The sequence below is a fragment of the Haliotis rubra genome, unplaced genomic scaffold (genome assembly GCF_003918875.1).
Source record: "Haliotis rubra isolate DU_JTF1 unplaced genomic scaffold, ASM391887v1 Scf90, whole genome shotgun sequence".
NCBI lineage: Eukaryota > Metazoa > Mollusca > Gastropoda > Lepetellida > Haliotidae > Haliotis > Haliotis rubra.
The window spans coordinates 697,783-713,675 of NW_025767635.1; the positions used below are offsets into that span (position 1 = coordinate 697,783).

The 15,893-nt window shown below is 45.3% G+C and overlaps 2 protein-coding genes across 2 annotated transcripts in view; both read right to left on the minus strand.

Moving 5' to 3' along the window:
• Positions 1 to 7,012: 7,012 nt before the first annotated feature.
• Positions 7,013 to 8,673, minus strand: LOC124263934. Its single transcript, XM_046698663.1, has 2 exons — positions 7,552 to 8,673; positions 7,013 to 7,447 (listed from the first exon to the last, which is right to left on the minus strand). Exons 1-2 carry the CDS (start codon positions 8,365 to 8,367, stop codon positions 7,304 to 7,306), a joined length of 960 nt encoding a protein of 319 aa, XP_046554619.1. The 5' UTR covers positions 8,368 to 8,673; the 3' UTR covers positions 7,013 to 7,303.
• Positions 8,674 to 9,572: 899 nt separating this feature from the next.
• Positions 9,573 to 15,893, minus strand: part of LOC124263977 (A disintegrin and metalloproteinase with thrombospondin motifs 6-like) — a 60,544-nt gene continuing 54,223 nt past the window's right edge. The window contains exons 21-24 of the mRNA XM_046698707.1: positions 13,254 to 13,458; positions 12,537 to 12,713; positions 12,017 to 12,164; positions 9,573 to 9,731 (exon numbers count right to left, since the gene is read on the minus strand). Coding sequence (XP_046554663.1) covers positions 9,607 to 9,731; positions 12,017 to 12,164; positions 12,537 to 12,713; positions 13,254 to 13,458 — 655 coding nt within the window. The 3' untranslated portion in view covers positions 9,573 to 9,606. The remainder of the gene's footprint in view (positions 9,732 to 12,016; positions 12,165 to 12,536; positions 12,714 to 13,253; positions 13,459 to 15,893) is intronic.

The following is a 15,893-nucleotide window of genomic DNA, read 5'->3' on the forward strand; positions in this document are numbered from 1 at the left end:
GGGTGTATCGGACACTGTTGTACCTACCCAGGGTGTATCGGACACTGTTCTACCACCCCGGGGTGTATCGGACACTGTTCCACCTCCCCAGGGTATATCGGACACTGTTTTACCAGTTAGGGTGTATCAGACACTGTTGTACCTCCCCAGGATGTATTGGAGACTGTTGTACCTCCCCAGGGTGTATCGGACACTGTTTTACCAGTTAGGGTGTATCAGACACTGTTGTACCTCCCCAGGATGTATTGGAGACTCCTCTACCTCCCCAGGGTGTATCGGACACTGTTTTACCAGTTAGGGTGTATCAGACACTGTTGTACCTCCCCAGGATGTATTGGAGACTGTTGTACCTCCCAGGGTGTATCGGACACTGTTCTACCTCCCCAGCGTGTTTCGGACGCTGTTCTACCTCCCCAGGGTGTACCGGACACTGTTCTACCAGTTAGGGTGTGTCAGACACTGTTGTACCTCCCCAGGGTGTATCGGACACTGTTCTACCAGTTAGGGTGTATCAGACACTGTTGTACCTCCCCAGGGTGTATTGGACACTGTTCTATCTCCCCAGGTTGTATCGGACACTGTTCTACCCCGAGAGTGTATCGGACACTGTTCTACCCCTAGTGTATCGGACACTGTTCTACCACTTAGGGTGTATCAGACACTGTTGTACCTCCCCAGGGCGTATCGGACACTGTTCTACCCCGAGAGTGTATCGGACACTGTTCTACCCCTGAGAGTGTATCGGACACTGTTCTACCCCTGAGAGTGTATCGGACACTGTTCTACCCCGAGAGTGTATCGGACAGTTCTACCACCCAGAGGTATATCGGACACTGTTCCACCCCCGGGGTGTATCGGACGCTGTTCTACCTCCCCAGGGTGTATCGGACACTGTTCTACCACTTAGGGTGTATCAGACACTGTTGTACCTCCCCAGGGTGTATTGGACACTGTTCTATCTCCCCAGGTGGTATCGGACACTGTTCTACCCCCGAGAGTGTATCGGACACTGTTCTACCCCGAGAGTGTATCGGACACTGTTCCACCCCCGGGGTGTATCAGACATTGCTGTACCTTCCCAGGGTGTATTGGACACTGTTCTACCACTTAGGGTGTATCGGACACTGTTGTACGCCCCTGAGTGTATCGGACACTGTTGTACGCCCCAGGGTGTATCGGACATTGTTCCACCCTCAGAGTGTATCGGACACTGTTCTAACCCCAACCCCCACACACACACACCCTCCCCCTATACCCCCCACCCATAACCTCCTAATGCTGATCCCAAACTCCAACTCACGCCTATGTTACAAGTATTATCAAAATGTTAAAACAATATGTGAGGTCCAAGTATTGTTTGTTTAGTACAGAAGACATGTACACCTCAATAAACTGAGATACTTCACACAGAAATATACCTGCTGCAGTCCTTACTACATCTAAAAATGTCGGTCGTGTTCAAAGCAGTGCAGCTGACTGACACACAATAAATATGTAACAAATATTGATATGCATAATACAATGTGTTTAGAGAACACAAAAAAAACTGAACCACAACCGATCAATAATTCTATGGACACGTCTACACCATAGTTGCTCCTGACAGTGTGTGAGGTTCCAAGCCGCCTTAACCTCCTCTCATATTCCACTATCCAGATGATACCTAGCACCATTCTAGGAGCCTCTGTTGAACCTGGTGCTCTTGTGTGCCAGCATCATACTATAGGCCAAACATGTGGGACTTAATACTTATAAAAACAACCTAGCTGCAGATTCATTTCTGACAGTGCATTAAATACATCAAGGAATCGCTCGGGCGAAACCACGATACTGAACACACGAACTAGAATTCAGAAGAAATGTTTTGACTGGGAGTTGCTCATGAGATAGAGAAGGAACATTTGTGGCGAATATGTGAATAGAATGGAATCGAAATGTGACACACTGGAAGACAGAGTGTCCCGAGTACACAGTTCTTTTGTTACTCTACTAAAACCAACAACTGGGGGCATTGACTCTACTAAAACCAACTATTGGGGGCATGGACTCTACTGAAACCAACAACTGGGGGCATGGACTCGACTGAAACCAACAACTGGGGGCATTGACTCTACTAAAACCAACAACTGGGGGTATGGACTCTACTAAAACCAACAACTGGGGGCAACTCTACTGAAACCAACAACTGGGGGCATGGACTCTACTGAAACCAACAACTGGGGGCATGGACTCTACTAAAACCAACAACTGGGGGCATGGACTCTACTAAAACCAACAACTGGGGGCATGGACTCTACTGAAACCAACAACTGGGGCATGGACTCTACTGGGAAACCAACAACTGGGGGCATTGACTCTACTAAAACCAACAACTGGGGGTATGGACTCTACTAAAACCAACAACCTGGGGGGGCATGGACTCTACTAAAACCAACAACGGGGGCATGGACTCTACTGACACCATCTATTGGGGGTATGGACTCTACTGAAACCAACAACTGGGGGCATGGACTCTACTAAAACCAACAACTGGGGGTATGGACTCTACTAAAACCAGCAACTGGGGGCATGGGCTCTACTAAAATCAACAACTGGGGGCATGGACTCTACTGAAACGATCTATTGGGGGCATGGACTCTACTGAAACCAACAACTGGGGGCATGGACTCTACTGACACCATCTATTGGGGGCATGGACTCTACTGAAACCAACAACTGGGGGCATGGACTCTACTGAAACCATCTATTGGGGGCATGGACTCTACTAAAACCAACAACTGGGGGCATGGACTCTACTAAAACCAACAACTGGGGGCATGGACTCTACTGGGGCAAAACCAACAACTGGGGGCATGGGCTCTACTGAAACCAACAACTGGGGGCATGGACTCTACTAAAACCAACAACTGGGGGCATGGACTCTACTGACACCATCTATTTGGGGCATGGACTGGGGGCATGGACTCTACTGAAACCAACAACTGGGGGTATGGACTCTACTACTGAAACCAACAACTGGGGGCATGGACTCTACTGAAACCAACAACTGGGGCATGGACTCTACTAAAACCAACAACTGGGGGCATGGACTCTACTGAAACCAACAACTGGGGGGGCATGGACGTTACTGAAACCAACAACTGGGGGCATTGACTCTACTAAAACCAACAACTGGGGGCATGGACTCTACTAAAATCAACAACAGTGGGCATTGACTCTACTGAAACCAACAACTGGGGGCATTGACTCTACTAAAACCAACAACTGGGGTTATGGACTCTACTAAAATCAACAACCGGGGGCATGGACTCTACTAAAACCAACAACTGGGGGCATGGACTCTACTGACACCATCTATTGGGGTATGGACTCTACTGAAACCAACAACTGGGGCATGGACTCTACTGAAACCAACAACTGGGGGTATGGACTCTACTAAAACCAGCAACTGGGGCATGGGCTCTACTAAAATCAACAACTGGGGCATGGACTCTACTGGGAAACGATCTATTGGGGCATGGACTCTACTGAAACCCAACAACTGGGGGCATGGACTCTACTGACACCATCTATTGGGGCATGGACTCTACTGAAACCAACAACTGGGGCATGGACTCTACTGGGGGCATGGAAACCAACAACTGGGGGGGGGCATGGACGCTACTGACTGAAACCAACAACTGGGGGCATGGACTCTACTAAAACTCCAAGAACTGGGGGTATGGACTCTACTTAAAACCAACAACTGGGGGGCATGGACTCTACTGAAACCAACAACTGGGGGCATGGACTCTACTGAAACCAACAACTGGGGCATGGACTCTACTAAAACCAACAACTGGGGGTATGGACTCTACTAAAACCAACAACCTGGGGGGCATGGACTCTACTAAAACCAACAACTGGGGGCATGGACTCTACTGACACCATCTATTGGGGGTATGGACTCTACTGAAACCAACAACTGGGGGCATGGACTCTACTGACTGAAACCAACAACTGGGGGGGGTATGGACTCTACTAAAACCAGCAACTGGGGGCATGGGCTCTACTAAAATCAACAACTGGGGGCATGGACTCTACTGGAACGATCTATTGGGGGCATGGACTCTACTGAAACCAACAACTGGGGGCATGGACTCTACTGACACCATCTATTGGGGGCATGGACTCTACTGAAACCAACAACTGGGGGCATGGACTCTACTGAAACCAACAACTGGGGGCATGGACGCTACTGAAACCAACAACTGGGGGCATGGACTCTACTAAAACCAACAACTGGGGGCATGGACTCTACTAAAACCAACAACTGGGGGCATGGACTCTACTGAAACCAACAACTGGGGGCATGGACTCTACTGAAACCAACAACTGGGGGCATTGACTCTACTAAAACCAACAACTGGGGGTATGGACTCTACTAAAACCAACAACCGGGGGCATGGACTCTACTAAAACCAACAACTGGGGGCATGGACTCTACTGACACCATCTATTGGGGGTATGGACTCTACTGAAACCAACAACTGGGGGCATGGACTCTACTGAAACCAACAACTGGGGGTATGGACTCTACTAAAACCAGCAACTGGGGGCATGGGCTCTACTAAAATCAACAACTGGGGGCATGGACTCTACTGGAACGATCTATTGGGGGCATGGACTCTACTGAAACCAACAACTGGGGGCATGGACTCTACTGACACCATCTATTGGGGGCATGGACTCTACTGAAACCAACAACTGGGGGCATGGACTCTACTGAAACCATCTATTGGGGGCATGGACTCTACTAAATCCAACAACTGGGGGCATGGACTCTACTAAAACCAACAACTGGGGGCATGGACTCTACTAAAACCAACAACTGGGGGCATGGGCTCTACTGAAACCAACAACTGGGGGCATGGACTCTACTAAAACCAACAACTGGGGGCATGGACTCTACTGACACCATCTATTGGGGGCATGGACTCTACTGAAACCAACAACTGGGGGCATGGACTCTACTGAAACCAACAACTGGGGGCATGGACTCTACTAAAACCAACAACTGGGGGCATGGACTCTACTGAAACCAACAACTGGGGGCATGGACGTTACTGAAACCAACAACTGGGGGCATTGACTCTACTAAAACCAACAACTGGGGGCATGGACTCTACTAAAATCAACAACAGGGGGCATTGACTCTACTAAAACCAACAACTGGGGGCATGGACTCTACTAAAACCAACAACTGGGGGCATGGACTCTACTGAAACCAACAACTGGGGGCATTGACTCTACTAAAACCAACAACTGGGGGCATGGACTCTACTGAAACCAACAACTGGGGGCATGGACTCTACTGAAACCAACAACTGGGGGCATTGACTCTACTAAAACCAACAACTGGGGGCACGGACTCTACTGAAACCAACAACTGGGGGCATGGACTCTACTGAAACCATCTATTGGGGGTATGGACTCTTCTGACACCAACTATTGAGGATATGGACTCTACTGACACCAGCTATTGGGGGCATGGACTCTTCTGACACCAACTATTGGGGATATGGACTCTACTAAAACCAACAACTGGGGGCATGGACTCTACTGAAACCAACAACTGGGGGCATGGACTCTACTGAAACCATCTATTGGGGGTATGGACTCTTCTGACACCAACTATTGGGGATATGGACTCTACTGACACCAGCTATTGGGGGTATGGACTCTTCTGAAACCAACTCTTGGGGATATGGACTCTACTAAAACCAACAACTGGGGGCATGGACTCTACTGAAACCAACAACTGGGGGCATGGACTCTACTGAAACCATCTATTGGGGGTATGGACTCTTCTGACACCAACTATTGGGGATATGGACTCTACTGACACCATCTATTGGGGTATGGACTCTTCTGACACCAACTATTGGGGATATGGACTCTTCTCAAACCAACTATTGGGGATATGGACTCTTCTGACACCAACTATTGGGGATATGGACTCTACTGACACCAGCTATTGGGAGTATGGACTCTTCTGACACCAGCTTTTGGGGGTATGGACTCTTCTGACACCAACTATTGGGGATATGGACTCTACTGACACCAACTATTGGGGATATGGACTCTACTGAAACCATCTATTGAGGGTATGGACTCTTCTGACACCAACTATTGGGGATATGGACTCTACTGACACCAGCTATTAGGGGGTATGGACTCTACTGACACCATCTATTGGGGGTATGGACTCTTATGACACCAGCTATTGGGGGTATGGACTCTTCTGACACCAGCTATTGGGGATATGGACTCTTCTGACACCAACTATTGGGGTATTGACTCTGCTGAAACCAACAACTGGGGATATGGACTCTACTGACACCATCTATTGGGGGGTATGGACTCTTCTGACACCAACTATTGGGGTGGGGGGGGTATGGACTCTGCTGAAACCAACAACTCGGGATATGGGCTCTGCTGAAACCAACTATTGGGGGTATGGACTCTGCTGAAACCAACAACTGGGGATATGGACTCTACTGAAACCAATAATTGGGGGCATGGACTCTACTGACACTAACTATTGGGGGGCATGGACTCTACTGACACCATCTATTGGGGGGTATGGACTCTACTGACACCAGCTATTGGGGGGTATGGACTCTACTGGCACCAGCTATTGGGGTGGGGGGTGGGGGTAATTACTCTGCTGAAACCAACAAATGGGGATATGGACTCTACTGAAACCAATAATTGGGGGTATCGACTCTACTGATACCAACAACTGGGGGTATGGACTCTACTGACACCAATTATTGGGGGTATGGTACTGACACGAGAATTATCTTTGGGCTCAGCTTACGTCATCAACGTATCCTGACGTGTATAAGTTACGCAACTCTTTAATGAAATGTAAGTCCGAGGCATGTTGTGTGTTGACGTTTCATATTGGCCCAAAGCAACGTAACCGGAAATGTTACTGGAGATAATAAGAAAACAAAACAGTTGTGCGTACATGTTAAACAGAACTGACTGTATTTATTTCTCACGTCTAATGAAAGAAATCTTTCACATTCGCTACACGATAAACCCTACTCTAATTATTAATCACCAACTGTCTCTTCTGCCAATGTCTTCAACATATATATACGTTCTGGACAGAAACATTCCCGCAGATGATGATCACAAAGTCAGGCAAGAAGACCGTCCGGGACATCCCAGGCCGAACTCAATCACTTGTAGCCACTCCAACCAGAAGAACATTTGTTAACCATATTGTGAACAACGTACTGTTTACTAGTTCTCAAACATTCCATGACTGCATTAATACTGGAATGGTATACAGTTGACGGTTGGATACTATAATGACTATGTAAACATACCATGCACCTCCTGAAGATTGACTAGGTACACATACTGTACACCTGAGTGTTGAATATTTGACGTTGTATTGACCAGGTACACATACTGTACACCTGAGTGTTGAATATTTGACGTTATATTGACTAGGTACACATACTGTACACCTTACTGTTGAATATTTGACGTTATATTGACCAGGTACACATACTGTACACCTGACTGTTGAATATTTGACGTTATATTGACCAGGTACACATATTGTACACCCGACTGTTGAATATTTGACGTTATATTGACCAGGTACACATACTGTACACCCGAGTGTTGAATATTTGACGTTGTATTGACTAGGTACACATACTGTACACCTGAGTGTTGAATATTTGACGTTATATTGACTAGGTACACATACTGTACACCTGACTGTTGAATATTTGACGTTGTATTGACCAGGTACACATACTGTACACCCGACTGTTGAATATTTGACGTTATATTGACCAGGTACACATACTGTGCACCTGACTGTTGAAGATTTGACGTTGTATTGGCCAGGTACACATACTGTACACCTGACTGTTGAATATTTGACGTTATATTGACCAGGTACACATACTGTACACCTGACTGTTGAATATTTGACGTTATATTGACCAGGTACACATACTGTACACCTGACTGTTGAATATTTGACGTTATATTGACCAGGTACACATACTGTACACCTGAATGTAGAAGATTTGACGTTGTATTGACTAGGTACACATACTGTACACCTGAGTGTTGAAAATTTGACGTTATATTGACTAGGTACACATACTGTACACCTGACTGTTGAATATTTGACGTTATATTGACTAGGTACACATACTGTACACCTGTGTGTTGAATATTTGACGTTATATTGACCAGGTACACATACTGTACACCTGAGTGTTGAAGATTTGACATTATATTGACCAGGTACACATACTGTACACCTGACTGTTGAATATTTGACGTCATATTGACCAGGTACACATACTGTACACCTGAGTGTTGAATATTTGACGTTATATTGACTAGGTACACATACTGTACACCTGTGTGTTGAAGATTTGACGTTGTATTGACTAGGTACACATACTGTACACCTGAGTGTAGAAGATTTGACGTTGTATTGACCAGGTACACATACTGTACACCTGACTGTTGAAGATTTGACGTTATATTGACTAGGTACACATACTGTACACCTGAGTGTTGAATATTTGACGTTATATTGACTAGGTACACATACTGTACACCTGTGTGTTGAAGATTTGACGTTATATTGACCAGGTGCACATACTGTACATCTGAGTGTTGAAGATTTGACGTTATATTGACCAGGTACACATACCGTACAATCTGACTGTTGAATATTTGACGTTATATTGACCAGGTACACATACTGTACACCTGAGTGTTGAAGATTTGACGTTGTATTGACCAGGTACACATACTGTACACCTGAGTGTTGAAGATTTGACGTTATATTGACTAGGTACACATACTGTACACCTGAGTGTTGAATATTTGACGTTATATTGACCAGGTACACATACTGTACACCTGAGTGTAGAAGATTTGACGTTATATTGACTAGGTACACATACTGTACACCTGACTGTTGAATATTTGACGTTATATTGACTAGGTACACATACTGTACACCTGACTGTTGAATATTTGACGTTATATTGACCAGGTACACATACTGTACACCCGACTGTTGAATATTTGACGTTATATTGACTAGGTACACATACTGTACACCTGACTGTTGAATATTTGACGTTATATTGACCAGGTACACTCCTTACTGTGCTACGCTGTATTCGGTACTGACATCCAACTCAGTAAAGTTGGTATTTGAAACAGACATGTCCTGGCCACAAGTACAGTGAGTTGGACACACGCTATTCCATGCAAGACGTGCTCCCCGCTGGCGGACCAGGATGCTACATCTCTGTATCTCAGCACTGTCATCCTGGACACATCATGTGGTCAGCCCGGACACATCATGTGGTCAGCCCGGACACATCATGTCGTCATCCCGGACACATCATGTGGTCTACATTATACTGGTCCTAATGGCGAAACACAGTCAAACCGGTTCATGTTCGTTCCAGTGAACAATTTCGTTTCGGCTCTCAAAATCTCAGCTGAAAAATATTTGAACCACACGAGTTTCCCAGATTTATAATAAATCAAACGTGAAATTTAACCAGTTTTGTTTTTGAGGGCAGAGCAAGTCTTGCAGCACATCTTCTGGAAGTACTCCCGGTCACAGAACTGGAACTTGAGAACCAGGGGGCAGTAGGCAACCTTGTACTTGTCCTCGCACACTGCAAGCACAAGAGTGGCTATAACACAATGTTACCATAAAAACCCGCGTCGCCATTACACAACATTATCATAAACATGCACGCCGCCATTACACAACATTATCATAAACACCTATGTCGCCATTACACAACATTATCATAAACACCCACGTCGCCATTACACAACATTATCATAAACACCTATGTCGCCATTACACAACATTATCATAAACACCCACGTCGCCATTACACAACATTATCATAAACACCCGCGTCGCCATTACACAACATTATCATAAACACCCACGTTGCCATTACACAACATTATCATAAACACCCGTCGCCATTACACAACATTATCATAAACACCCACGTCGCCATTACACAACATTATCATAAACACCCACGTCGCCATTACACAACATTATCATAAACACCAACGTCGCCATTACACAACATTATCATAAACACCCGCATCGCCATTACACAACATTATCATAAACACCCGCGTCGCCATTACACAACATTATCATAAACACCCACGTCGCCATTACACAACATTATCATAAACACCCCGTCGCCATTACACAACATTATCATAAACACCCACGTCGCCATTACACAACATTATCATAAACACCCACATCGCCATTACACAACATTATCATAAACACCAACATCACCATTACACAACATTATCATAAACACCCGCATCGCCATTACACAACATTATCATAAACACCCGCATCGCCATTACACAACATTATCAGAAACACCTGTGTCGCCATTACACAACATTATCATAAACACCCGCATCACCATTACACAACATTATCAGAAACACCAACATCGCCATTACACAACATTATCATAAACACCTGTGTCGGCATTACACAACATTATCATAATCACCCGCGTCGCCATTACACAACATTATCATAACACCTGTGTCGGCATTAAACAACATTATCATCAACATATGTGTCACCATTACACAACATTATCATAAACACCTGTGTCGCCATTACACAACATTATCATAAACACACCTGTGTCACCATTACACAACATTATCATAAACACCCACGTTGCCATTACACAACATTATCATAAACACCTGTGTCGCCATTACACAACATTATCATAAACACCCGCGTCGCCATTACACAACATTATCATAAACACCCACGTCGCCATTACACAACATTATCATAAACACCTGTGTCGCCATTACACAACATTATCATAAACACCCACGTCGCCATTACACAACATTATCATAAACACCCACGTCGCCATTACACAACATTATCATAAACACCAACATCACCATTACACAACATTATCATAAACACCCGCATCGCCATTACACAACATTATCATAAACACCCGCATCGCCATTACACAACATTATCAGAAACACCTGTGTCGCCATTACACAACATTATCATAAACACCCGCATCACCATTACACAACATTATCAGAAACACCAACATCGCCATTACACAACATTATCATAACACCTGTGTCGGCATTACACAACATTATCACAATCACCCGCGTCGCCATTACACAACATTATCATAACACCTGTGTCGGCATTAAACAACATTATCATCAACATATGTGTCACCATTACACAACATTATCATATACACCTGTGTCGCCATTACACAACATTATCATAAACACCTGTGTCACCATTACACAACATTATCAGAAACACCAACATCGCCATTACACAACATTATCATAAACACCTGTGTCGCCATTACACAACATTATCATAAACACCTGTGTCACCATTACACAACATTATCATAAACACCCACGTTGCCATTACACAACATTATCATAAACACCTGTGTCGCCATTACACAACATTATCATAAACACCCGTGCCGCCATTACACAACATTATCATAAACACCCGTGCCGCCATTACACAACATTATCATAAACACCCGCGTCGCCATTACACAACATTATCATAAACACCTGTGTCGCCATTACACAACATTATCATAACACCTGTGTCGGCATTAAACAACATTATCATCAACATATGTGTCACCATTACACAACATTATCATAAACACCTGTGTCGCCATTACGCAACATTATCATAAACATCCGTGTCGCCATTACACAACCTTATCACAATCACCCGTGTCACCATTACACAACATTATATAAGGTGTTGACATTAACGCCCGTTATATGGAGGGAGTCGTTATTTAAGGTGCTGATATCAAGGTCCGTTATATGGAGGGAGTCCTTATTTACGGTGTCAACATGTTCTCACCGTCCTCGTCGTCAGGTTCGCAGCTGCTGTCACAGCGTCTGATTGTGTCCGGCTTCGCCTTGACAGTACACTCGCTGCTGGCTTGGCCGGAGAAGGCTCGACATTGCGCGTTGCGTCTCTGCTGGCCCAGCCCACACTCAGGGGAACACTACAACACCACAGGTGAGCGGTATTTCATGGCATGTTCAGTTAAGAATCAGTTTACGAATGTTTGGTGTGTAACCCCCTGGTGTAAGCTACAGCAACTCGCCGTGGATGGTTCGGGTTCAGATCCCTGCCCCACTAGTGAACTATTCATTGTATCGACTTGTACCTGTAGGGTATAACCTAACAAACAGAAACATCACCGCATGACAGTGAATGACCATATCTGGATAAAATTGTAAAATATGCATTACACATACAATGTCCCTGTTAAAATCGGATTTAAGCAGATGAAAAGACACGGGGTGGGCAAGAAACAGGTACTTGGGTTAGCTATAGGTTAACAAACTCCCCCTCCCCAAACTATGGCGCTCACCGGCCCCCACTCGCCCGTCACCCACTGAGGCGGTGGACATTTCTGGTTGATGCACGGCATCCTCGTGGACGGTTTTTCGGCGGCGTCACAGTTATCCTCGTCGACATACGTCTTCCCATCAGTTGTCATACAGAACACACGGCGACTCTTCTCGCCAGGCCCGCAGCTGGGATTACACTGCAATCACCATTGTAAGTAAATGATTGCAAAAGAATAGTATTACCCTCTCTTGACAGAAACAGATTCCGTTTGGCGTATAGGTAAAAAAAACTCTCCCTCAGTTCTCCTCCCAAGTCTCACCCTCAGTTCTCCTCCCGAGTCTCATCCTCAGTTCTGCTCCAAGGTCTCACCCTCAGTTCTCCTCCAAGGTCTCACCCTCAGTTCTCCTCCCGAGTCTCACCTTCAGTTCTCCTCCCGAGTCCCACCCTCAGTTCTCCTCCCGAGTCTCACCCTCAGTTCTCCTCCCGAGTCTCATCCTCAGCTCTGCTCCAAGGTCTCACCTTCAGTTCTCCCAAGTCTCACCCTTAGTTCTCCTCCCAGGTCTCACCCTCAGTTCTCCTCCTAGGTCTCACCCTCAGTTCTCATCCTAGGTCTCACCCCCAGTTCTCCTCCTAGGTCTCACCCTCAGTTCTCCTCCCAGGTCTCACCTTCAGTTCTCCTCCAGCGTCCGCCACCCTCATACCCCCACCCCTCTGTTCTCTCATGTCTACACCTCACCTCCGCCCATTCCTCCGTGAACCACACTGATGGACACTCCCGGGTTCCGCACTTTTTCTGGGACAGGGGCTTGTTGCTCTTACACTGGGCGTCGTCCTGCACTACCTGCTCCGTCTCTGTGACGCTCTGTACACACGCAACAGTTCGTGTCTTTCTTCCCCCGCCACAGGTCGCGGTACAGTCGGACCACAGGCCTATAGACCACCTAGAGGAAGACAAGACGATATAAACACTAGACCAACAGTCGGACCACAGGCCTATAGACCACCTACAGGAAGACAAGACGATATAAACCCTAGACCAACAGTCGGACCACAGGCCTATGGACCACCTACAGGAAGACAAGACGATATAAACACTAGACCAACAGTCGGACCACAGGCCTATAGACCACCTAGAGGAAGACAAGACGATATAAACACTAGACCAACAGTCGGACCACAGGCCTATAGACCACTTACAGGAAGACAAGACGATATCAATGTATAGCACAGCACCTCTGGCACATTTCACAATTGTTGTCCCTAACAGCTTGCCATAGTTGAGCTGGCTGCCGGCAGGTACATTATGGGCTCTGGCACATGCTGCTCCTGCAGTCTGTGCACTCAGGTGATATAAAAGCTGCATGTGCCATGTGCCCGGCACACACCATGCTGGCAGTGGCAGCCCTCTACGTAATTTCCTTATTACAGGTTTACGGCCCGCTCGTGTTTGTACCACGATGGCAAATGGCAGAATAAAGAAATTGAACACCAGCCCAGTGGTCGTGTTTTAAAACCCTGCGACATTTTGGCGCCCAACGTGGGGGCTGGTGTTCTCAACAACAACATGACCGCCATAACTACAATGTACATGACTGCCACAACATCATGACAGCTTTAACCACTGGCCATGGGCATCGTTTCATCGATGGATACAGTATTCCTGTCAGTGTTCTGGTGACCAGGTTTTGTGGTAGGGCCCGATAACATCATGATACGTTGCCGGCAGTAGTACTATTAACAGTACGTCGAGTACTAGTACTACCCGTCTAGGTGTGCACACTCGCGTTTCGCGTTCGCGATGTACATATTATTGTGAACAGACATTTTATTTGACATTTTGGAATGACTTTCACTTGTGTTATTCTGTGAATACTATCCATGGATTGCTTCGTGTTTCCGCGTGTGGAAGTTGACATTGAACGTTGACGTTGAGTTGAACATTTGATCAATGTATTGACCATTCTGTTTCTTTTTCAGCTGTTCACTATAGAATGCTTATTTGAATTTCACATGTGTTTAATGTTTATTGTGCCATTTGTTTAACATGCCACTGAAGAAATATGTGAAGTAGTTCTGGGTTGTGACATTACTGCTTTCATGTTTCGGAATAGTTGAATATTATTTTATATGATTTATATAGTGAATAGGCTTTGAAATGTTTTGCTAGTGCATCTTAGCTTTGACTTTTGATAGGAGATTGAAAGCTTGGTGCGAGTGTGAGAATTGTCATAAGGAAATTATCACATGCCTAACTGCATTGCACATTTTGAATTATGAACACGATTTGATACCATGTTGTTAATACTTGACTTTGTTTTCAGAGCTGACAGTCTTGGGGAACCAGATGTGATTCTTATCATTATTAGTGGAATTTTGATGTTTGCTGACTGATGTATTCTAGATTTTCAGGACTTGTATTTATTTGTCTACTTTTATCACTGATCCTTTCAGCAATGGCCACTGGCGGAACTGAAGAGGATTGGGAATCCAAACGTAGCAAGGCTGGAGTTAGTGAGGATGATATTCAGAAGATGATCAAGTACATAGAGACTTCAGGATATCAGGTTCAACCGTCCAGTCCCAGGCATCGGGCAAGTTCTTTGTTACCACCTAACACACAATACATTCAACCACCCCGTATATCTGTATTCTTAGGTAGTGATGCCAAGGGGGAGTCTTCGTTTGAGAATTGGATGTTTGAGGTTAAGTGTTTGAATAGTAGGGATTATCCAGCCTCTATCTTAGCACAGGGCGTTAGGAAGTCGATAAAGGGTGAAACCGGTAGAGCTGTCCTTTTGCTTGGTGAACATGCATCAGTGGATGACATTTTGAGTAAGCTTGACAGTATTTATGGTGTTAGTTCAGCTGATACGTTGCTGCAGAATTTTTTCACTGATTGCCAGAAGGAGGGTGAATCGTTGGCAACTTGGTCCTGTAGACTTCAAGACACTTTGTTGAAAGTTAAATCAAAGGGTGACTTTATACATGAGGATGCTCTTGAGTGTATCTTGAAAACAAAGTTTTGGAGTGGTATAAGGAATGATAGACTGAAGGATGCAACAAGGCATAAGTTTGATAATTGTTCAGATTTGGATTCTTTACTCAGAGTTGTCAGGGAAACAGAACAGGAACTTACTGGATCTGTTATGGTCAAGGATGTTAGACACCAGAAAGTGTATACTAGTTTTCAAGTTGTTGATTCAGATGTTTCTCAACACTTAAAGGATATTCTCAAGAGAATTGATACCTTAGAAAAGAATCAGAAGGCGTTGAGTCAGTCTACTTCATCGGAGCTAGAAAAAGATGTCAGTGAGATCGTACAGAGATTAGCTGCTATTGAAAGTAAAGTTGGTCCGTCTAATCCTTCAGGTAATCC

Coding starts and splice junctions, on each gene's coding strand:
- LOC124263934 (XM_046698663.1), bottom strand. CDS start 8,367: ATGACGTCAAATATTCAACAGTCAGGTGTACAGTATGTGTACCTGGTC. Junction 7,448..7,551: donor AGTATGTGTACCTGGTCAAT/ATAACGTCAAAT, acceptor CCTGGTCAATAC/AACGTCAAATATTCAACACT.